Here is a 24,575-nt window from a genome sequence, read left to right as displayed (position 1 = left end):
GCAGTGCCTAGCTCCACTCCTATTCCCCAGGCGCTCTCTTTTGACGACTTCTGTAACCGTAATAGCCTTGGTTTCATGCATGTTAACATTAGAAGCCTCCTCCCTAAGTTTGTTCTATTCACTGCTTTAGCACACTCTGCCAACCCGGATGTTCTAGCTGTGTCTGAATCCTGGCTTAGGAAGACCACCAAAAATTCAGACATTTTAATTCCAAACTACAACATTTTCAGACAAGATAGAACTGCCAAAGGGGGCGGTGTTGCAATTTACTGCAAAGATAGCCTGCAGAGTTCTGTCCTACTATCCAGGTCTGTACCCAAACAATTTGAACTTCTACTTTTAAAAATCCACCTTTCTAAAAACAAGTCTCTCACCGTTGCCGCCTGCTATAGACCACCCTCTGCCCCCAGCTGTGCTCTGGACACCATATGTGAACTGATTGCCCCCCATCTATCTTCAGAGCTCGTGCTGCTAGGCGACCTAAACTGGAACATGCTTAACACCCCAGCCATCCTACAATCTAAACTTGATGCCCTCAATCTCACACAAATTATCAATGAACCTACCAGGTACCTCCCCAAAGCCTTAAACACGGGCACCCTCTTAGATATCATCCTAACCAACTTCCCCTCTAAATACACCTCTGCTGTCTTCAACCAAGATCTCAGCGATCACTGCCTCATTGCCTGCATCCGTAATGGGTCAGCGGTCAAACGACCTCCTCTCATCACTGTAAAACGCTCCCTGAAACACTTCAGCGAGCAGGCCTTTCTAATCGACCTGGCCGGGGTATCCTGGAAGGATATTGACCTCATCCCGTCAGTAGAGGATGCCTGGATATTTTTTAAAAATGCCTTCCTAACCATCTTAAATAAACATGCCCCATTCAAGAAATTTAGAACCAGGAACAGATATAGCCCTTGGTTCTCCCCAGACCTGACTGCCCTTAATCAACACAAAAACGTCCTATGGCGTTCTGCATTAGCATCGAACAGCCCCCGTGATATGCAGCTGTTCAGGGAAGCTAGAAACCATTATACACAGGCAGTTAGAAAAGCCAAGGCTAGCTTTTTCAAGCAGAAATTTGCTTCTTGCAACACTAACTCAAAAAAGTTCTGGGACACTGTAAAGTCCATGGAGAATAAGAACACCTCCTCCCAGCTGCCCAGTGCGCTGAAGATAGGAAACACTGTCACCACTGATAAATCCACCATAATTGAAAATTTCAATAAGCATTTTTCTACTGCTGGCCATGCTTTCCACCTGGCTACTCCTACCCCTGTCAACAGCACTGCACCCCCAACAGCAACTCGCCCAAGCCTTCCCCATTTCTCCTTCTCCCAAATCCATTCAGCTGATGTTCTGAAAGAGCTGCAAAATCTGGACCCCTACAAATCAGCCGGGCTAGACAATCTGGACCCTTTCTTTCTAAAATTATCTGCCGAAATTGTTGCCACCCCTATTACTAGCCTGTTCAACCTCTCTTTCGTGTCGTCTGAGATTCCCAAAGATTGGAAAGCAGCTGCGGTCATCCCCCTCTTCAAAGGGGGGGACACTCTTGACCCAAACTGCTACAGACCTATATCTATCCTACCATGCCTTTCTAAGGTCTTCGAAAGCCAAGTCAACAAACAGATTACCGACCATTTTGAATCTCACCATACCTTCTCTGCTATGCAATCTGGTTTCAGAGCTGGTCATGGGTGCACCTCAGCCACGCTCAAGGTCCTAAACGATATCTTAACCGCCATCGATAAGAAACATTACTGTGCAGCCGTATTCATTGATCTGGCCAAGGCTTTCGACTCTGTCAATCACCACATCCTCATCGGCAGACTCAACAGCCTTGGTTTCTCAAATGATTGCCTCGCCTGGTTCACCAACTACTTCTCTGATAGAGTTCAGTGTGTCAAATCTGAGGGTCTGTTGTCCGGACCTCTGGCAGTCTCTATGGGGGTGCCACAGGGTTCAATTCTTGGACCGACTCTCTTCTCTGTATACATCAATGAGGTCGCTCTTGCTGCTGGTGAGTCTCTGATCCACCTCTACGCAGACGACACCATTCTGTATACTTCCGGCCCTTCTTTGGACACTGTGTTAACAACCCTCCAGGCAAGCTTCAATGCCATACAACTCTCCTTCCGTGGCCTCCAACTGCTCTTAAATACAAGTAAAACTAAATGCATGCTCTTCAACCGATCACTACCTGCACCTACCCGCCTGTCCAACATCACTACTCTGGACGGCTCTGACTTAGAATACGTGGACAACTACAAATACTTAGGTGTCTGGTTAGACTGTAAACTCTCCTTCCAGACCCATATCAAACATCTCCAATCCAAAGTTAAATCTAGAATTGGCTTCCTATTTCGCAACAAAGCATCCTTCACTCATGCTGCCAAACATACCCTTGTAAAACTGACCATCCTACCAATCCTCGACTTTGGCGATGTAATTTACAAAATAGCCTCCAATACCCTACTCAACAAACTGGATGCAGTCTATCACAGTGCAATCCGTTTTGTCACCAAAGCCCCATACACTACCCACCATTGCGACCTGTACGCTCTCGTTGGCTGGCCCTCGCTTCATACTCGTCGCCAAACCCACTGGCTCCATGTCATCTACAAGACCCTGCTAGGTAAAGTCCCCCCTTATCTCAGCTCGCTGGTCACCATAGCATCTCCCACCTGTAGCACACGCTCCAGCAGGTATATCTCTCTAGTCACCCCCAAAACCAATTCTTTCTTTGGCCGCCTCTCTTTCCAGTTCTCTGCTGCCAATGACTGGAACGAACTACAAAAATCTCTGAAACTGGAAACACTTATCTCCCTCACTAGCTTTAAGCACCAACTGTCAGAGCAGCTCACAGATTACTGCACCTGTACATAGCCCACATATAATTTAGCCCTATCAACTACCTCTTTCCCAACTGTATTTAATTAATTTATTTATTTTGCTCCTTTGCACCCCATTATTTTTATTTCTACTTTGCACATTCTTCCATTGCAAAACTACCATTCCAGTGTTTTACTTTCTATATTGTATTTACCTTGCCACCAAGGCCTTTTTTTTGCCTTTACCTCCCTTCTCACCTCATTTGCTCACATTGTATATAGACTTGTTTATACTTTATTATTGACTGTATGTTTGTTTTACTCCATGTGTAACTCTGTGTTGTTGTATCTGTCGAACTGCTTTGCTTTATCTTGGCCAGGTCGCAATTGTAAATGAGAACTTGTTCTCAACTTGCCTACCTGGTTAAATAAAGGTAAAATAAATAAAAAAAAAAAAAATCAGTCAAGGTTATTTATCAGTCAAGGTTATTTATCAGTCAAGGTTATTTTTCAGCCAAGCTTGGTTCACTTAATCACCTTTGTTACATGTAGAGGTCAGTAATGGTGAAAGTATCTTCAGCTGTAAAAACTAAAGCTATTACTAGAAACTGCTGAGGCCTGTATATGCTGTATAACACCAAACTACTGCCTGTATAATACCAAACTACTGCCTGCCTGTATAACACCAAACTACTGCCTGTATAATACCAAACTACTGCCTGTATAATACCAAACTACTGCCTGTCTAATACCAAACTACTGCCTGTATAATACCAAACTACTGCCTGTTTAACACCAAACTACTGCCTGCCTGTATAATACCAAACTACTGCCTGCCTGTATAATACCAAACTACTGCCTGTATAATACCAAACTACTGCCTGTATAACACCAAACTACTGCCTGTATAATACCAAACTACTGCCTACCTGTATAATACCAAACTACTGCCTGCCTGTATAATACCAAACTACTGCCTGTATAATACCAAACTACTGCCTGCCTGTATAATACCAAACTACTGTCTGTATAATACCAAACTACTGTCTGTATAATACCAAACTACTGTCTGTATAATACCAAACTACTGTCTGTATAATACCAAACTACTGCCTGCCTGTATAATACCAAACTACTGCCTGCCTGTATAATACCAAACTACTGCCTGCCTGTATAATACCAAACTACTGCCTGCCTGTATAATACCAAACTACTGCCTGCCTGTATAATACCAAACTACTGCCTGCCTGTATAATACCAAACTACTGCCTGTATAATACCAAACTACTGCCTGTATAATACCAAACTACTGCCTGTATAATACCAAACTACTGCCTGTATAATACCAAACTACTGCCTGCCTGTATAATACCAAACTACTGTCTGTATAATACCAAACTACTGCCTGTATAATACCAAACTACTGTCTGTATAATACCAAACTACTGCCTGCCTGTATAATACCAAACTACTGCCTGCCTGTATAATACCAAACTACTGCCTGTATAATACCAAACTACTGCCTGTATAATACCAAACTACTGCCTGCCTGTATAATACCAAACTACTACCTGCCTGTATAATACCAAACTCCTGCCTGTATAATTCGATGTGATTACGTCCCTCAACACAAGGTAGTGACCCTGGCTGTGTACTCGTTCTTCGGCTTCTGTCTGATTAGTCGGCAGTTCCTGAACCCTGAGAAGGGGTATAAAGGTCACCAGCTGGATTTGTACGTCCCCGTCTTCACCCTGCTTCAGTTCTTCTTCTATGCAGGCTGGCTCAAGGTGAGTTCCCTATCGATTGATTTGATATTGATTAGGTGGTTAATTGATTGATTGGATATTGATTGGTTAATTAATTGATTGGATGTTGATTTGCTGGTTAATTGATTGATTGGATATTGATTGATTGGTTAATTGGTTTATTTAATAATGATTGGGTGTTTAATTGATTGATTGGTTTTCATTGTTGCTTGCAGTCTGAATTATGCAGAATGTACAGTCAAGTACATTCTGTTTATTTTGGCTGAGTTTATTTTGGCTGAGTTTATTTTGGCTGAGACATGGTCATGAACAAATCTTGGCCCTAGTTATGCTGAAGTCCTTGACTGTCCTTCCTTCTCTCTGTTCCCTAGGTGGGGGAACTGATCATCAATCCTTTTGGAGAGGACGATGACGATTTTGAAACCAACCAACTAATTGACCGAAATATTCAGGTGTGTTCATCTCACTTCAATTGAATTTAGGCCATCAATGACCATCGACTGCTGAAGTTGATTATCTGAGCATTTGTGCCAATGCTGTATTTTTAGTTTAAAAAGAAAAATCCCAGTTCACTTTCCTGAACCAATCATTTACCATCTCCGATAAAGTATCGTCTGACCTTGTGGACTGTTGGGGTGTTATCCAGAAAGAGTGATAGATCTGCTGTCTTTCATGGGTTATTTTGCTGTCTTTCATGGGTTATGTTGCTGTCTTTCATGGGTTATGTTGCTGTCTTTCATGGGTTATGTTGCTGTCTTTCATGGGTTATTTTGCTGTCTTTCATGGGTTATGTTGCTGTCTTTCATGGGTTATTTTGCTGTCTTTCTCCCCCTCACATTTCTTCCCAGGTGTCCATGCTGGCTGTGGATGACATGCACCAGAACCTGCCCCCAACAGAGAAGGACAAGTTCTGGGTGGAGAGATACTTCTCTGTCCCCTACTCTACTGGTACTGAGACCCTCAGACCTACCTTCATGGGCTCAACATATGACATAAGGTAGCCTACAATGACTGTGATTCATTTGTTCATGCGTTTGATTGTAAATTCATTCATTTCTTTGTTTGTTAATTCATTGATTCATTTGGGCAGCTTTGAATCTGGTCAGGCCGTCTCCATGCCCTTCGTCTATAAGGATGAGTGTGGTGATGTGGACAGGAAGATGAAGGATGTGTCTTTAGTGAGAGACAGACAGCTGAAGGTGTCTCATCTTCAGACAGAACGAGGGGAGGGGCAGTTCAAGGTGGCTGTGGAACTCATCCAAGCCAATGACAATGAGCAGAGCTCTTGTTGAAAGATCTGTGCAACTCGTTTATGGGTTTTGTTTATTTTTGGGGGGATAATTCATGCATTTTCCATGCACCTGTGTGTCAATGATTGTGTGAAATGTCTTCTACAATCATGTTTAGATTGTTTGTTTGTAATCCTGGTTATTAAAAAATGATTTTGAAAAACATTAATTCTTATTTTTATGAAGAATATAAAAACCATTAAATTAAACAGCTGTGACAGTGATGCATGACTTTTAACTTTGAAGCCTGATTCCATGATATAACATTGTAGATTGATTTCAAGAACTAAATGAGATTATCTACATAAATGAATATACTGTAAATTGTGAACCAATCTGCCAAGACTGACATACGTATGTAAGGAATAAAGGTGTGATTCTTTTTCATATTTCATTTTTTTGTATTCTCTTGTATTGTTTATTTTCTGGTGTATTTTTTACGCAATGTGTTGTGTAATTTGTAAGATGCGGAGCTTTTTTGGTCTCAATAGGACACCCTGTTAAAATAAAGGGCAAATAAAAAGCACTAAAATGTCGATAGCTATTGACTGTCATGGAATGTAAACACGTTGCTAGCTAACATGTTAGCTAACTAGCATGCTAAAATAGAAGGCTAGCTAACATGTTAACATCCTGCCGATGCTTTAGCCGTGTAAAAACTGGTTGGCGTAAGCTAGCTTGCTAGGCTACTAGGTAGACGGAAGCCGACACGGTAACATAACTTGTCGTATTGAAAGCTAGCTGAAGTTATGGGCGGTTCGCCCTTTTTCAGATCCGATTAAGTGCTACCGGTGAGAGCTACGGAAAGTGTCTGCTAGCTGTCAGGTAGCTGAAAGCGGTGACACCGGATGAGAATGTTCCGTTTCGTTTGAAACGGGCTGGTGGATAAATCGCTTTGTGTTTTTTTGGTTTTGTTTGTTCAAATATAGAAGCTTTATCCACGAGAAAAATCCTGGGCAAACAAAGGGAGAAGTAAACGGAAAAACTGAAATGTCAGGTGACGTCCACCGTTGAAATGTGTGTTGACTGTGACGCATAGTTAGCTAGTTAACTAGCCCTGCGACGGACTGGTGTGCCTGGCCAGCTTCAACTTCCTTAGCTTTAACTTACCTAGCTTTTAAAAAAAACAACACACAAAGACATGTCACCGGGCGACAACCCTCACGTTTTACTAGGAAGGATTCGGTTTCTGAACAAATGCATAGATTGTTTCAGGAAGAGCGAAGCTGTGCCCGAGTGCCTATGTTTCGTCCCAAAAGAGGTTTGTTATAAAATCTGTAAAGATTCGTCATCCAATTCGACCGCTTCGTCTAGTACGTCCACCGCCAACTCATCCGTCGGTAAGACCCTGGTTTCAGTTTGGGAGAGCCCCCATCAAGCTCTCCACAGTAAGAAGCTATGCAAGTGCAACATCGAACCAAAGAAAGGGACATGTATTCGGACAACAGGGGAAGAGTATTGCAACAGCCACGGCCTGTGGGTTAAAATCAACAAGGTAAGAAATTGTTGAATGATTAATTGCTTTATACACACTTCCTGGTTAGTCATGAAGTCATGTCTCCATTCTTGTTACAGGACTGATCACCTTTGCTCAGTACACATTTTGAGGCAGTTGTCCTTTTAACCCTCTGTGTGCCTGCTTGTCTATCTCTGTGTGTCTGCTTCTCTCTGTGTGTTTTTATAGGATCAGTTGGAGGAGCACCGCTTGGGTCAGGAATGTGAGGAGGGCTGGGTCTTGGTCTGTAAACACACGGAGGGAGGAGATCGACTGGTACCTGTTGAATCACCTGAGACACTCGGCAGACACCAGCAGCTCTTTGGATATGACCACAAGCCCTGTGACAGGTGTGTGTGTGTGTAACAGAGGTGGTGACTAACTTTGTTTGAGATCTGAAGACTTGTAATGGCTCTGCTTGATGCTTTAGCTCAGCGGTTTAACACGGTCTGCTCTCTCAGATGGGAACAAGTGGTGGATGTAGAGAGTTCTCTTCACATCGGCTCTAAACCCAAGGTCGCGGAGCGTGATGAAGCAGCTGTTCAGAAGCTCAGGTCAGTGTGTTTGGAGGCGAAGCCAGCTCCTGGTCAAGCCCTGGTCGGTGATGGGTGATAACAGGCTCTGATGAGCTACACAGCTACCTGTTTAAACCCTGGTCCATGGGTGATAACAGGCTCTGATGAGCTACACAGCTACCTGTTTAAACCCTGGTCCATGGGTGATAACAGGCTCTGATGAGCTACACAGCTACCTGTTTAAACCCTGGTCCATGGGTGATAACAGGCTCTGAGCTACACAGCTACCTGTTTAAGCCCTGGTCCATGGGTGATAACAGGCTCTGATGAGCTACACAGCTACCTGTTTAAGCCCTGGTCCATGGGTGATAACAGGCTCTGATGAGCTACAGCAGATATTGAGGCAGTTTGGGCACTTTCTGTAAAAACTGAATGAAGTTAAGGTGGCCTGGTCTAACCAACAGTACTGTTCCCTTCTCTGTTGTCCAGATATGTTCCTCCCACCTGGACGTTTGAATATGATGAGGATCTGGTGCATTACTTCTACGACCACATCGGAAAGGAGGATGAGAACCTGGGCAGTGTCAAACAGTGTGTCACCAGCATTGATGTGTCCTCCTGCTCAGTGAGTTGTGTGTGTGTCAGTGTTCATTTCGTCAACAATAAATATGATGAAAAAATACTCGTCAACAACCTATTTTTCCTGACTAAAACTAGGATGCCCTGGAATAAAACAATAACTATTAAAATAATTTTACATTTTAGTCAACGGAAATGTGAGCAGATTAGAATTCCATGTGAGACTAATGGACATTTGACCTGCAGCTTTGAACCTGTTTCATTCCATATGCATGCAGAATATTTACATGCAATCCTCTCATTGGACAGAATGAATATCTTTCAGTTGTGCGGTCTGATTGGCTTGATCTGCCCAGCACACAGCTCCCAGGAGGTCTGATTGGCCTGATCTGCCCAGCACACAGGAGGTCTCTTCAGTCACTCTCTTGAAGTGATATGAAGCCAGGACACTAACTAACCTCAACTAGAAACCATTTTTACTCTCTCTCTCACTTTCATGGGGGCTATTTTTGCTTTGATCACATCAGAAGGTCTATTTATTCGGCTTTTATTTATTTGTCTGTTATTTATTTATCTGTGTTGCCACGTCGCGGTTCGCAGATGTGAGTTGCGGTTTATTTTTCCTATGGGGAAAAAACAAATGCTTTTTGTTGACTATTTTCAAGGAAACCACTATTATTTACCCCCATGACGATTATGATGGGGACAAAATCAGAGCTGTGAGAATGTTTTACCTGTGGTTATTATGGCTGTCATTGGTTACAATCTGACACAATTAGCATATATGCTTATTATGGCTGTCATTGGTTACAATCTGACACAATATCAGTGTTGCCAGCTAAGGTACATGAGGGGATAGTAGACCTAGTTGGACAAGGCTATCTGAATGTGCACATGATGGAAGTTAGAGGTAGCCTAAACATTCATCATTTAATAGAAAAATTCACTGACTAAAATGGCCGACCTAAAACTAGACTAAATTTGTCCAGAGTTTTTGTCAACTGATAACTAAGAAAATAATAAAATGGGACTAAGACTAAAAGGTATTTTAAAACAAAAATAGGTGACAAAATGAACGTGTGTGTGTGTGTGTGTGTGTGTGTGTGTGTCAGGAGGACCCTAGTGGTGGGGCAGGTTGCCTGACAGATGGAGATACGGAGACCTACTGGGAGAGTGATGGGATGCAGGGACAACACTGGATCAGACTGCACATGAAGAGAGGCACCGTAGTCAAGTAAGTGGTACTGTCATACAGTCCTGTCACTGCCATGGCAAACCTGGGATTTATGTAGGTGGAGAACAGTGTGGGGCCTAGTATGGAACCTGGGGGCACTCCCTTGGGGACAGGTGGAGAACAGTATGGAACCTGGGGGCACTCCCTTGGGGACATGTGGAGAACAGTATGGAACCTGGGGGCACTCCCTTGGGGACAGGTGGAGAACAGAATGGAACCTGGGGGCACTCCCTTGGGGACAGGTGGAGAACAGTATGGAACCTGGGGGCACTCCCTTGGGGACAGGTGGAGAACAGAATGGAACCTGGGGGCACTCCCTTGGAGACAGGTGGAGAACAGTATGGAACCTGGGGGCACTCCCTTGGAGACAGGTGGAGAACAGTATGGAACCTGGGGGCACTCCCTTGGAGACAGGTGGAGAACAGTATGGAACCTGGGGGCACTCCCTTGGGGACAGGCGGAGAACAGTATGGAACCTGGGGGCTCTTCCTTGGGGACAGGTGGAGAACAGTATGGAATCTGGGGGCACTCCCTTGGGGACAGGTGGAGAACAGTATGGAACCTGGGGGCACTCCCTTGGGGGCAGGTGGAGAACAGTGTGGAACCTGGGGGCTCTTTCTTGGGGACAGGTGGAGAACAGTATGGAACCTGGGGGCTCTTCCTTGGGGACAGGTGGAGAACAGTATGGACCCTGGGGGCTCTTCCTTGGGGACAGGTGGAGAACAGTATGGACCCTGTGGGCTCTTCCTTGGGGACAGGTGGAGAACAGTATGGACCCTGGGGGCACTTCCTTGGGGACAGGTGGAGAACAGTATGGACCCTGGGGGCACTTCCTTGGGGACAGGTGGAGAACAGTATGGACCCTGGGGGCTCTTCCTTGGGGACAGGTGGAGAACAGTATGGAACCTGGGGGCTCTTCCTTGGGGACAGGTGGAGAACAGTATGGAACCTGGGGGCTCTTCCTTGGGTCAGGTGGAGAACAGTATGGAACCTGGGGGCTCTTCCTTGGGGACAGGTGGAGAACAGTATGGAACCTGGGGCCTCTTCCTTGGGGACAGGTAGAGAACAGTATGGAACCTGGGGGCTCTTCCTTGGGGACAGGTGGAGAACAGTATGGAACCTGGGGGCACTCCCTTGGGGACAGGTGGAGAACAGTATGGAACCTGGGGGCTCTTCCTTGGGGACAGGTGGAGAACAGTATGGAACCTGGGGGCTCTTCCTTGGGGACAGGTGGAGAACAGTATGGAACCTGGGGGCTCTTCCTTGGGGACAGGTGGAGAACAGTATGGAACCTGGGGGCTCTTCCTTGGGGACAGGTGGAGAACAGTATGGAACCTGGGGGCACTCCCTTGGGGACAGGTGGAGAACAGTATGGAACCTGGGGGCTCTTCCTTGGGGACAGGTGGAGAACAGTATGGACCCTGGGGGCACTCCCTTGGGGACAGGTGGAGAACAGTATGGACCCTGGGGGCTCTTCCTTGGGGACAGGTGGAGAACAGTATGGAACCTGGGGGCACTCCCTTGGGGACGGTACATCATCAGATGACCACTAGCCCACCAAAACCATGACTTTGGTCAAGTCTTAGGAAGACCTGAAGAATAAACATGAATTTGTATTGTTTTTGTGTCTTGTCCGGCAGTAAGCTGATCTTGACGGTTGACTCAACCGATGACAACTACATGCCTAAAAGAGTGACTGTGTTCGGAGGGGAAGGAGACAATCTGAAGAAGCTCAGCGACGTCACCATAGACGAGTAAGTTACTCCGAAAGAACACCTGGGCCGTATTCAGCAGAGCAAACGGAAAATAAAAGGTTTTGAAACATCAGGAGGTGCTACGTGAACTTGTAACTGTGTGTTTTTATTTCTCTGTCCCTCAGCAATCTGATTGGTGAGGTGTGTGTGCTGGAAGACATGACGGCCCACCTGCCTGTCATTGAGGTTCGCATCGAGGAGTGCAGGGGTGAGAATGGTGGCTACACATTGAATAATTAATATACACACAACTGTACTAATCATTTACGGCAGGAGTGCTGGTGTAGGATCAGTTTGGCCTTTTTACATTTTTTTAAATAATAATGAATTACATATGGACAGGGGAAGAGACCTGATCCTAGATCAGCACTCTGAATACAGGGCTCTGATCAAAGTTGTCGAGCCTTGACAGACATCACATCCTGTCCAGCTGACGAACTAGACGAACTTTAGCTCTACCCTGTCACCTTATCTGCGAGTGGCTCAGTGTCTTGGCACACTGTAGATATCAGCTTGGACTTTGGAAATATAGAAATGTGCCTTGAATTAAATACTGTATCAATCCCAGGCTGATCCACGCCTGTCAGGACCTTAACAACATGTCCTATCAGTGAATAAAACAATCATACATTCTAGTTGAAAATGAATAACACTCTTCCTGACTCTTCCTCTTCCTGACTCTTCCTCTTCCTGACCTCTCTCTCTGGCTTTTGTCTTCCTGTCTCAGACGAGGGGATAGACGTTCGGATCAGAGGGCTGAAGATCAAGTCATCGTGTGAGAGAGACCTGGGGCTCAACGCTGACGTGTTTCAGTCTCCTAACCTAGTGCGTTATCCTCGACTGGAGGGTACACTACCTGATGTCCTCTACCGCAGGGCCCTGGTTATACAGAGGTAAGACACTACCTGATGTCCTCTACCGCAGGGCCCTGGTTATACAGAGGTAAGACACTACCTGATGTCCTCTACCGCAGGGCCCTGGTTATACAGAGGTAAGACCCTACCTGATATCCTCTACCGCAGGGCCCTGGTTATACAGAGGTAAGACACTACCTGATATCCTCTACCACAGGGCCCTGGTTATACAGAGGTAAGACCCTACCTGATATCCTCTACCACAGGGCCCTGGTTATACAGAGGTAAGACCCTACCTGATGTCCTCTACAGTAGGGCCCTGGTTATACAGAGGTAAGACCCTGCCCTACCTGATATCCTCTACCGCAGGGCCCTGGTTATACAGAGGTAAGACACTACCTGATGTCCTCTACCGCAGGGCCCTGGTTATACAGAGGTAAGACACTACCTGATGTCCTCTACCGCAGGGCCCTGGTTATACAGAGGTAAGACCCTGCCCTACCTGATGTCCTCTACTACAGGGCCCTGGTTATACAGAGGTAAGACACTACCTGATGTCCTCTACCGCAGGGCCCTGGTTATACAGAGGTAAGACACTACCTGATGTCCTCTACCGCAGGGCCCTGGTTATACAGAGGTAAGAACCTGCCTGATGTCCTCTACCACAGGGCCCTGGTTATACAGAGGTAAGACCCTGCCCTACCTGATGTCCTCTACCACAGGGCCCTGGTTATACAGAGGTAAGACCCTGCCCTACCTGATGTCCTCTACCGCAGGGCCCTGGTTATACAGAGGTAAGAACCTGCCTGATGTCCTCTACCGCAGGGCCCTGGTTATACAGAGGTAAGACACTACCTGATGTCCTCTACCGCAGGGCCCTGGTTATACAGAGGTAAGACACTACCTGATGTCCTCTACCACAGGGCCCTGGTTATACAGAGGTAAGACCCTGCCTGATGTCCTCTACCACAGGGCCCTGGTTATACTGAGGTAAGACCCTGCCTGATGTCCTCTACAGTAGGGCCCTGGTTATACAGAGGTAAGACCCTGCCCTACCTGATATCCTCTACCACAGGGCCCTGGTTATACAGAGGTAAGACCCTGCCTGATGTCCTCTACCGCAGGGCCCTGGTTATACAGAGGTAAGACACTACCTGATATCCTCTACCACAGGGCCCTGGTTATACAGAGGTAAGACACTACCTGATGTCCTCTACCACAGGGCCCTGGTTATACAGAGGTAAGACCCTGCCTGATGTCCTCTACAGTAGGGCCCTGGTTATACAGAGGTAAGACCCTGCCCTACCTGATATCCTCTACCACAGGGCCCTGGTTATACAGAGGTAAGACCTTGCCTGATGTCCTCTACAGTAGGGCCCTGGTTATACAGAGGTAAGACCCTGCCCTACCTGATACCCTCTACCACAGGGCCCTGGTTATACAGAGGTAAGACCCTACCTGATGTCCTCTACAGTAGGGCCCTGGTTATACAGAGGTAAGACCCTGCCCTACCTGATATCCTCTACCACAGGGCCCTGGTTATACAGAGGTAAGACCCTGCCTGATGTCCTCTACAGTAGGGCCCTGGTTATACAGAGGTAAGACCCTGCCCTACCTGATATCCTCTACCACAGGGCCCTGGTTATACAGAGGTAAGACCCTACCTGATGTCCTCTACCACAGGGCCCTGGTTATACAGAGGTAAGACCCTGCCTGATGTCCTCTACCACAGGGCCCTGGTTATACAGAGGTAAGACCCTGCCTGATGTCCTCTACAGTAGGGCTCTGGTTATACAGAGGTAAGACCCTGCCCTACCTGATATCCTCTACAGTAGGGCCCTGGTTATACAGAGGTAAGACCCTGCCCTACCTGATATCCTCTACAGTAGGGCCCTTGTTATACAGAGGTAAGACCCTGCCTGATGTCCTCTACAGTAGGGCCCTGGTTATACAGAGGTAAGACCCTGCCCTACCTGATATCCTCTACCACAGGGCCCTGGTTATACAGAGGTAAGACCCTACCTGATGTCCTCTACCACAGGGCCCTGGTTATACAGAGGTAAGACACTACCTGATGTCCTCTACCGCAGGGCCCTGGTTATACAGAGGTAAGACCCTGCCCTACCTGATATCCTCTACCACAGGGCCCTGGTTATACAGAGGTAAGACCCTACCTGATGTCCTCTACAGTAGGGCCCTGGTTATACAGAGGTAAGACCCTGCCCTACCTGATATCCTCTACCACAGGGCCCTGGTTATACAGAGGTAAGACCCTACCTGATGTCCTCTACCACAGGGCCCTGGTTATACAGAGGTAAGACACTACCTGATGTCCTCTACCGCAGGGCCCTGGTTATACAGAGGTAAGACCCTGCCCTACCTGATATCCTCTACCACAGGGCCCTGGTTATATGTGGTAAGACCCTACCTGATGTCCTCTACCACAGGGCCCTGGTTATACAGAGGTAAGACACTACCTGATGTCCTCTACCGCAGGGCCCTGGTTATACAGAGGTAAGACCCTGCCCTACCTGATGTCCTCTACCACAGGGCCCTGGTTATACAGAGGTAAGACCCTGCCCTACCTGATATCCTCTACCACAGGGCCCTGGTTATATGTGGTAAGACCCTACCTGATGTCCTCTACCACAGGGCCCTGGTTATACAGAGGTAAGACCCTGCCTGATGGTGAACATGGGGCTTGTTGTGATCATCATGAAACGCTCCTGATCCTCCTATACTACCAAGATGAATGCTGGTCTGTGGTGCTCTTCCCCAGTCTAGTCAGTTGGTGTCGTGACTCTTCCCCAGTCTGGTCAGTTGGTGTCGTGACTCAGCTTGTGTGTCCTTAGGTTCATCTCGCTGCTGGACAGTCTCCTGCCCCACCTGGTTCCAGCCTGGGACTACAGCCTGGCCACCTTCAACCACATCAAGGTACGTCTAGTTGCTGGGCTGGAGCAAAGGCCTGCACTAGCTCCCCAGGACCAGGGTTGGAGACCGCTGGTTGAGAGGGACACACCACAGATGTCATGTCTGATCTGCTGGTGTAAAAAAAAAAAAAAACTCCACTGTCCTCCCTTTTCCTTTCATCTTTAAACGGACGCTGCCAGATTTTCGTTGACCTACTTACCCAGAGTTAGGACGGGCATCTCCATGAGACGGATGTAACGTTACCACGACAACTGGGAAAGAATGAGGAAGTGGATATAATCTGGGTTCTTTTGATTATCAGTGAAATTAACACATGTTGTAACATGTCGATTACTATGTATTTGAAGACTGTACATGGCCAACCACACATTTTTGGAGTAGAAAGTTTATTCCCCTGCTTTCTGAGAGGAGCTGGCTACTGTACCTGGAGACTTCCAGCAATTGCGCTAAGCTAACATCAATCATCTCCAAACTGCACGCAGAGACATACAATAGTCTCCATGAGTTGGTCTGACTCTGGGGAAAGTAGATAAACTACCTAAATCTTGCAGTGTCCCTTTTTAAAATCTATTATCACGTCCAATACATTGACCGTTGTGTTCTCTGCTGCCCCCTAGAGTATCAAGCCGTTCCTGCTGCTGTCCAAGCGTCGCTCGGCCCTGATCACCCAGTGTCTGAAGGACTCCGAGACCAGCAAGCCTAACTTTATGCCCCGGCTCTATATCAACCGTAGACTGGCCATGGAGCACAGAGACAACCCCTCACTGGACCCTACTGCTAAGAACGCTGTCTTCACACAGGTAGTGGAGGGGGGGGGGTGTTTTGGGGAGGGAGGGGGGTGTTGGGGTGGGAGGGGGGGTTATGTGTGTGTGTGTGTGTGTGTTGTAGCTATATGATTTTAGACATCTGGCTTTAACCCATGCAGGTGTACGAGGGTCTGAAGCCATCCGATAAGTTTGAGAAGATTTTGGACTACAGGTATAGTAATGTCTCTCCCCAGCATCCTTATTGACCATCACATTTACTTAGCGGTCATTCTCAGGTAGCTGGATTTGTTATCTAACAGATGGTGAAATGAATGTGGTAATAATAAGCTGATATCATAACAGACTTGAAAAGAAAGCAGCAGTGAATATGTTGTTGTTGATCAGATGGCCGGCGCGTTACGACCAGTGGTGGGAGTGTAAATTCATAGCAGAGGGCATCATCGACCAAGGAGGGGGTTTTAGAGACAGTCTGGCAGACATGTCTGAAGAGCTGTGTCCCAGTTCAGCAGAATGCCTCCTGCCTTTACCCTTCTTCAACAGGACATCTAACCAGGTAACTATAGCTAACCTCTACCTAACCTCTACCTCTTTAACATCTAACCAGGTAACTAACCCTAACCTCTACCTCTTTAACATCTAACCAGGTAACTACCCTAACCTCTACCTAACCTAGGTTAATAGTACAACCGGGGGGGGGGGGTTAGTAGTACAACCAGGGGGGGGGGCTAGTAGTACAACCAGGGGGGGGGCTAGTAGTACAACCAGGGGGGGCTAGTAGTACAACCAGGGGGGGCTAGTAGTACAACCAGGGGGGGCTAGTAGTACAACCAGGGGGGGGCTAGTAGTACAACCAGGGGGGGGCTAGTAGTACAACCAGGGGGGGGCTAGTAGTACAACCGGGGGGGCTAGTAGTACAACCAGGGGGGGGGCTAGTAGTACAACCGGGGGGGGGGGCTAGTAGTACAACCAGGGGGGGGGGCTAGTAGTACAACCAGGGGGGGGGGGCTAGTAGTACAACCAGGGGGGGGGGGCTAGTAGTACAACCAGGGGGGGGGGCTAGTAGTACAACCAGGGGGGGGGGGCTAGTAGTACAACCAGGGGGGGGGGGCTAGTAGTACAACCAGGGGGGGGGGGGGCTGGTAGTACAACCAGGGGGGGGGGCTAGTAGTACAACCAGGGGGGGGGGCTAGTAGTACAACCAGGGGGGGGGGGCTAGTAGTACAACCAGGGGGGGGCTAGTAGTACAACCAGGGGGGGGGGGGGGGCTAGTAGTACAACCAGGGGGGGGGGGGCTAGTAGTACAACCAGGGGGGGGGGGGCTAGTAGTACAACCAGGGGGGGGGGGGCTAGTAGTACAACCAGGGGGGGGGGGGCTAGTAGTACAACCAGGGGGGGGGGCTAGTAGTACAACCAGGGGGGGGCTAGTAGTACAACCAGGGGGGGGGGCTAGTAGTACAACCAGGGGGGGGGGGGAGGCTAGTAGTACAACCAGGGGGGGGGGGGCTAGTAGTACAACCAGGGGGGGGGGGCTAGTAGTACAACCAGGGGAGGGGGGCTAGTAGTACAACCAGGGGAGGGGCTAGTAGTACAACCAGGGGGGGGGGGCTAGTAGTACAACCGGGGGGGGGGGGGGCTAGTAGTACAACCAGGGGGGGGGGGGGCTAGTAGTACAACCAGGGGGGGGGGGGGGCTGGTAGTACAACCAGGGGGGGCTAATGGTAGTAGTATATGACCAACAGTTATTTTCTGCTCCCAGGGAACAGGCGAGGCCAGAGACCACTATGTTCCCAACCCGTCCTGCAGAGAGTTCCACAAGTTTGAGTGGATCGGACAGCTGATGGGAGCCGCTCTCCGAGGAAAAGACTTCCTGGTGCTGGCTCTGCCTGGCCTGGTGTGGAAACAGTTAACAGGGGAGGCTGTCTCCTGGAGCAAAGACTTCCCTGCTGTTGACTCTGTCCTGGTGAGCACTGTGCTGTTGTCACATCGAACATCACTGACTTCAGCGTATAGCACACATCGACTTAAAAGACGACAACTGTGAAAAATGGCAGAACTCAAGTTAGGATTCAGTCCACTGACGTTTTCATCCTCGGCATACTTACTGAAGCTTGTATCTATTCTGTTTTTTATAGGCGATACAATCGCTAGTTGCAATATTCTGACAACGCATTGGATAATGTGATTTCCCGTCTGTTTTAAAATGTTAGTTTGCTTCTGTTCTGTGTCTCTCTACAGGTCAAACTGCTGGAGGCCATGGAGGTCATGGACCAGGAGACATTTGACTTTAAATTTGGGGAGGAGTTGGTGTACACTACCCTGCTGAGTGACGGCAGACTGGTAGAGCTGCTACCAGGCGGCAGCAATCAGGTGGTACGCTACCAAGACCGCAGGGAGTTCATTCACCTGGTCCAGAAGGCACGCCTGGAGGAGAGCAGACACCAGGTGGGAAGGGGTTTTCAGATGGCCTTCATGTCGGTCTGGGTTTTCTCGTGTGGAGGGAGATGCTGTAACCATGCGTGTGTCTGTTCCAGGTCTGTGCTATGCAGGCGGGGCTGGTGAAGGTAGTGCCTCAGGCCGTGCTGGATCTGCTAACCTGGCAGGAGGTGGAGAAGAAGGTCTGTGGAGACCCGGAGATCACCGTGGAGGCACTCAAACGACTCAGTGAGTAATCAGACGTACCTTGATGTGGTTGAAGATCGCCAGGCTGTAGTCCCAGACTGACTCAGTACCATCACATGTGGCCCCATCTTATGTCCCCTCTCCACATTAGGTTGATTATAAACCCTAGTGTTGTCTCTCTCTCCACATCAGGTTGATTATAAACCCTAGTGTTGTCTCTCTCTCTCCACATCAGGTTGATTATAAACCCTAGTGTTTCTCTCTCTCTCTCCACATTAGGTTGATTATAAACCCTAGTGTTGTCTCTCTCTCCACATCAGGTTGATTATAAACCCTAGTGTTGTCTCTCTCTCTCCACATCAGGTTGATTATAAACCCTAGTGTTTCTCTCTCTCTCTCCACATCAGGTTGATTATAAACCCTAGTGTTGTCTCTCTCTCCACATCAGGTTGATTATTGATTATAAACCCTAGTGTTGTGTCTCTCTCTCCACATCAGGTTGATTATAAACCCTAGTGTTGTGTCTCTCTCTCTCTCTCCACATCAGGTTGATAGTAAACCCTAGTGTTGTCTCTCTCTCTCTCTCTCCACATCAGGTTGATTATAGACCCTAGTGTTGTCTCTCTCTCTCCACATCAGGTTGATTATAAACCCTAGTGTTGTCTCTCTCTCCACATCAGGTTGATTATAAACCCTAGTGTTGTCTCTCTCTCCACATCAGGTTGATTATAAACCCTAGTGTTGTCTCTCTCTCCACATCAGGTTGATTATAAACCCTAGTGTTGTCTCTCTCTCTCTCTCCACATCAGGTTGATTATAAACCCTAGTGTTGTCTCTCTCTCCACATCAGGTTGATAATAAACCCTAGTGTTGTCTCTCTCCACATCAGGTTGATAATAAACCCTAGTGTTGTCTCTCTCTCTCCACATCAGGTTGATAGTAAACCCTAGTGTTGTCTCTCTCCACATCAGGTTGATTATAAACCCTAGTGTTGTCTCTCTCTCCACATCAGGTTGATAGTAAACCCTAGTGTTGTCTCTCTCTCCACATCAGGTTGATAATAAACCCTAGTGTTGTCTCTCTCTCTCCACATCAGGTTGATAGTAAACCCTAGTGTTGTCTCTCTCCACATCAGGTTGATTATAAACCCTAGTGTTGTCTCTCTCTCCACATCAGGTTGATTATAAACCCTAGTGTTGTCTCTCTCCACATCAGGTTGATAATAAACCCTAGTGTTGTCTCTCTCTCCACATCAGGTTGATTATAAACCCTAGTGTTGTCTCTCTCTCCACATCAGGTTGATAGTAAACCCTAGTGTTGTCTCTCTCTCTCTCTCTCTCTCTCTCTCTCCACATCAGGTTGATAGTAAACCCTAGTGTTGTCTCTCTCTCCACATCAGGTGATTATAAACCCTAGTGTTGTCTCTCTCTCCATCAGGTTGATAATAAACCCTAGTGTTGTCTCTCTCTCTCCACATCAGGTTGATTATAAACCCTAGTGTTGTCTCTCTCTCTCCACATCAGGTTGATTATAAACCCTAGTGTTGTCTCTCTCTCCACATCAGGTGATTATAAACCCTAGTGTTGTCTCTCTCTCCATCAGGTTGATAATAAACCCTAGTGTTGTCTCTCTCTCTCCACATCAGGTTGATTATAAACCCTAGTGTTGTCTCTCTCTCCACATCAGGTGATTATAAACCCTAGTGTTGTCTCTCTCTCCATCAGGTTGATAATAAACCCTAGTGTTGTCTCTCTCTCTCCACATCAGGTTGATTATAAACCCTAGTGTTGTCTCTCTCTCTCTCTCTCTCTCCACATCAGGTTGATAATAAACCCTAGTGTTGTCTCTCTCTCTCCACATCAGGTTGATTATAAACCCTAGTGTTGTCTCTCTCTCCACATCAGGTGATTATAAACCCTAGTGTTGTCTCTCTCTCCATCAGGTTGATTATAAACCCTAGTGTTGTCTCTCTCTCTCCACATCAGGTTGATTATAAACCCTAGTGTTGTCTCTCTCTCCACATCAGGTTGATTATAAACCCTAGTGTTGTCTCTCTCCCTCTCTCCACATCAGGTTGATAATAAACCCTAGTGTTGTCTCTCTCTCCACATCAGGTTGATAGTAAACCCTAGTGTTGTCTCTCTCTCCACATCAGGTTGATTATAAACCCTAGTGTTGTCTCTCTCTCCACATCAGGTTGATAGTAAACCCTAGTGTTCTCTCTCTCTCTCTCTCTCTACATCAGGTTGATTATAAACCCTAGTGTTGTCTCTCTCTCCACATCAGGTTGATAATAAACCCTAGTGTTCTCTCTCTCTCTCTCTCCACATCAGGTTGATTATAAACCCTAGTGTTGTCTCTCTCTCCACATCAGGTTGATAATAAACCCTAGTGTTCTCTCTCTCTCTCTCTCTCCACATCAGGTTGATTATAAACCCTAGTGTTGTCTCTCTCTCTCCACATCAGGTTGATTATAAACCCTAGTGTTGTCTCTCTCTCCACATCAGGTTGATTATAAACCCTAGTGTTGTCTCTCTCCCTCTCTCCACATCAGGTTGATTATAAACCCTAGTGTTGTCTCTCTCTCCACATCAGGTTGATAATAAACCCTAGTGTTGTCTCTCTCTCCACATCAGGTTGATAATAAACCCTAGTGTTGTCTCTCTCTCCACATCAGGTTGATAGTAAACCCTAGTGTTCTCTCGCTCTCTCCACATCAGGTTGATAATAAACCCTAGTGTTGTCTCTCTCTCCACATCAGGTTGATAGTAAACCCTAGTGTTGTCTCTCTCTCCACATCAGGTTGATTATAAACCCTAGTGTTGTCTCTCTCTCCACATCAGGTTGATAGTAAACCCTAGTGTTCTCTCTCTCTCTCTCTCTCCACATCAGGTTGATTATAAACCCTAGTGTTGTCTCTCTCTCCACATCAGGTTGATAATAAACCCTAGTGTTCTCTCTCTCTCTCTCTCTCCACATCAGGTTGATTATAAACCCTAGTGTTGTCTCTCTCTCCACATCAGGTTGATAATAAACCCTAGTGTTGTCTCTCTCTCTCCACATCAGGTTGATAGTAAACCCTAGTGTTCTCTCTCTCTCTCTCCACATCAGGTTGATAATAAACCCTAGTGTTGTCTCTCTCTCTCTCTCTCTCCACATCAGGTTGATAGTAAACCCTAGTGTTGTCTCTCTCTCCTACAGCTCGATATGAGGACTTGGAGCAGACTGATGTCAGGGTACAGTACCTGTGGGAAGCTCTCATGAACTTCACTAACGGTCAGTTAAAACCGTCTTATTTTTGTCTCTGTGGCTCTATCTTCTGTTCTCTATTCACTCACTAACTCTCTGACTGTTCCCCCCTCTTCCAGAGGACCGCAGCCGGTTCCTGAGGTTTGTGACGGGGAGGAGCCGTCTTCCTGCTCCCATCTACATCTTCCCTGACAAACAAGGGTATGTTGGTAGGGCTCCTTTTACCGTATGTTGGCAGGGCTCCTTTTACCGTATGTTGGCAGGGCTCCTTTTACCGTATGTTGGCAGGGCTCCTTTTACCGTATGTTGGTAGGACGCCTATTACCGTATGTTTGTAGGGCTCCTTTTACCGTATGTTGGTAGGGCTCCTTTTACCGTATGTTGGTAGGGCTCCTTTTACCGTATGTTGGTAGGGCTCCTTTTACCGTATGTTGGTAGGGCGCCTTTTGGCCTACGTTAGTGGGACGCCTTTTGGCCTACGTTAGTGGGACGCCTTTTGGCCTACGTTAGTGGGGCGCCTTTTGGCCTACGTTAGTGGGGCGCCTTTTGGCCTACGTTAGTGGGACGCCTTTTGGCCTACGTTAGTGGGACGCCTTTTGGCCTACGTTAGTGGGGCGCCTTTTGGCCTACGTTAGTGGGACGCAATCCCAAAGCAAATACCTTATAAGATGCTGATGTTATTGCACTTTTTATAACGTCTTTCCCTGACCTCTAGCTCAGAAGACAGATGCATTATAACGTCTTTGGTTTCCCTGGCCTCTAGCTTTGAGACTACAGATGCATTATAACATCTTTGGTTTCCCTGACCTCTAGCTCTGAGACTACAGATGCATTATAACATATTTGGTTTCCCTGGCCTCTAGCTCTGAGACTACATATGCATTATAACATCTTTGGTTTCCCTGACCTCTAGCTCTGAGACTACAGATGCATTATAACATCTTTGGTTTCCCTGGCCTCTAGCTCTGAGACTACAGATGCATTATAACATCTTTGGTTTCCCTGGCCTCTAGCTCTGAGACTACAGATGCATTATAACATCTTTGGTTTCCCTGGCCTCTAGCTCTGAGACTACAGATGCATTATAACATCTTTGGTTTCCCTGACCTCTAGCTCTGAGACTACAGATGCATTATAACGTCTTTGTTTTCCCTGACCTCTAGCTCTGAGACTACAGATGCATTATAACATCTTTGTTTTCCCTGACCTCTAGCTCTGAGACTACAGATGCATTATAACATCTTTGGTTTCCCTGACCTCTAGCTCTGAGACTACAGATGCGTTGCCACAGTCCTCCACCTGCTCCAGTACCCTGTATCTACCCAACTACCCCAGGTGAGTTTTAATGGCAATTCAATTCAATTCAAGGGCTTTATTGGCATGGGAAACATGTGTTAACATTGCCAAAGCAAGTGAGGTAGATAATATATAAAGTGAAATAAACAATAAAAATTAACAGTAAACATTACACATACAGAAGTTTCAAAACAATAAAGACATTACAAATGTCATATATATATATATATATATATATATATATATATATATATATGTATGTATGTATGTATGTATGTATGTATGTATACACACACAGTGTTTTAACAATGTACAAATGGTTAAAGGACACAAGATAAAATAAATAAGCATAAATATGGGTTGTATTTACAATGGTGTGTGTTCTTCACTGGTTGCCCTTTTCTCGTGGCAACAGGTCACAAATCTTGCTGCTGTGATGTCACACTGTGGAATTTCACCCAGTAGATATGGGAGTTTATCAAAATTGGATTTGTTTTCAAATTCTTTTTGGATCTGTGTAATCTGAGGGAAATATGTCTCTCCAATATACATTGGGCAGGAGGTTCTCTCTACTGTTCTCTCTACTGTTATCAGAATATTTAGAAGGAAAGTGGTTTCTTTGGTTCCATATAACGGAGATTGTAGATATGAAATTGCAATGGTTATACTCTTCCACATTCTCTAGTAAAAGCTAATTCCCTAACTTTGTGTCCCCTGCAGTGCGAAAGTGTGTGAGGACAAGCTGCGCTATGCTGCCTATAACTGTGTTGCCATCGACACTGACATGAGTCCCTGGGAGGAGTGACCACGCCCCCTGCCACGCCCATATAGCAGTTTTATGCCACGCCCACCTGTATTTATGCAGCATTTATTACAAGTGGGGGGAAAACACCAAAAATAGTACTTGTAAACTGGGAGCAACAAGTTGTGTGCATTCATGTGCTTTGAACTTACCGAGACCGCTGATTGGCTAATGTAATGAACGCAGCATTAGCATCACTATCTGAAGCTGCTGCCAAGCCTATTATCATTTATTAACTGGGTGGTTTGAGCTCTGAATGCTGATTGGTTCAAAGCTGTGGTATATCCAACCATATACCATGGGTATGACAAAACAGATTTGTACTGCTCTAATTATGTTGGTAACCAGTTTATAATAGCTATAAGGCAATTCTGGGGGGGGGTTGTGATATATGGCCAATATACTTCAGTTAAGGGCTGTGTCCGAGCACTCTTGTGTTGCGGCGTGTCTAAGAACAGCCCTAAGCTGTGGAATATTGGCCATATACCACACCCCCCCCCCCGGGCCTTATTGCTTAAGTATACCGTATCTACAACGGTGCCAACTATTTACAGCTGTACTGTACATAATAAACTAATGTGGAAGAAA

The 24,575-nt window shown here is 46.7% G+C and overlaps 2 protein-coding genes across 4 annotated transcripts in view; both read left to right on the top strand.

The window, feature by feature from the left end:
- The window catches only part of best4 (bestrophin 4), an 18,879-nt gene extending 12,593 nt beyond the window's left edge, over nt 1-6,286 (top strand). Inside the window, exons 6-9 of the mRNA XM_036986755.2 lie at nt 4,472-4,624; nt 4,975-5,055; nt 5,452-5,600; nt 5,694-6,286. Of these exons, the coding sequence (XP_036842650.1) occupies nt 4,472-4,624; nt 4,975-5,055; nt 5,452-5,600; nt 5,694-5,895 (585 nt within the window). The 3' untranslated portion in view covers nt 5,896-6,286. The remainder of the gene's footprint in view (nt 1-4,471; nt 4,625-4,974; nt 5,056-5,451; nt 5,601-5,693) is intronic.
- Nucleotides 6,287-24,575, top strand: hectd3 (HECT domain E3 ubiquitin protein ligase 3). 3 transcript variants are annotated; one of them, XM_090182990.1, is made up of 19 exons: nt 6,287-7,387; nt 7,577-7,737; nt 7,849-7,941; nt 8,392-8,527; nt 9,594-9,715; nt 11,356-11,469; nt 11,595-11,677; nt 12,197-12,362; nt 15,176-15,257; nt 15,872-16,054; nt 16,180-16,232; nt 16,406-16,574; nt 17,778-17,981; nt 18,257-18,463; nt 18,553-18,682; nt 21,842-21,916; nt 22,009-22,090; nt 23,153-23,224; nt 23,906-24,575. In XM_090182990.1, exons 1-19 carry the CDS (start codon nt 7,034-7,036, stop codon nt 23,988-23,990), a joined length of 2,571 nt encoding a protein of 856 aa, XP_090039116.1. In that variant the 5' UTR covers nt 6,287-7,033; the 3' UTR covers nt 23,991-24,575. The 3 variants fall into 3 exon arrangements, with proteins under 3 accessions (XP_090039116.1, XP_090039115.1, XP_090039117.1); XM_090182989.1 differs by having other exon boundaries at nt 11,595-11,686; XM_090182991.1 differs by lacking the exons at nt 23,153-23,224; nt 23,906-24,575 and adding an exon at nt 22,703-22,742 and having other exon boundaries at nt 11,595-11,686.

The sequence above is a fragment of the Oncorhynchus mykiss genome, chromosome 8 (assembly GCF_057628025.1).
Source record: "Oncorhynchus mykiss isolate SJ-2025 chromosome 8, ASM5762802v1, whole genome shotgun sequence".
NCBI lineage: Eukaryota > Metazoa > Chordata > Actinopteri > Salmoniformes > Salmonidae > Oncorhynchus > Oncorhynchus mykiss.
The sequence above is the reverse complement of the archived record's forward strand: the minus strand, read 5'-3'. Positions and strand labels throughout refer to the sequence as shown.

Coding starts and splice junctions, on each gene's coding strand:
- hectd3 (XM_090182989.1), top strand. CDS start 7,034: ATGTCACCGGGCGACAACCCTCACGTTTTACTAGGAAGGATTCGGTTT. Junction 11,470..11,594: donor AGCGACGTCACCATAGACGA/GTAAGTTACTCC, acceptor TCTGTCCCTCAG/CAATCTGATTGGTGAGGTGT. Junction 16,575..17,777: donor TCAACAGGACATCTAACCAG/GTAACTATAGCT, acceptor TTCTGCTCCCAG/GGAACAGGCGAGGCCAGAGA.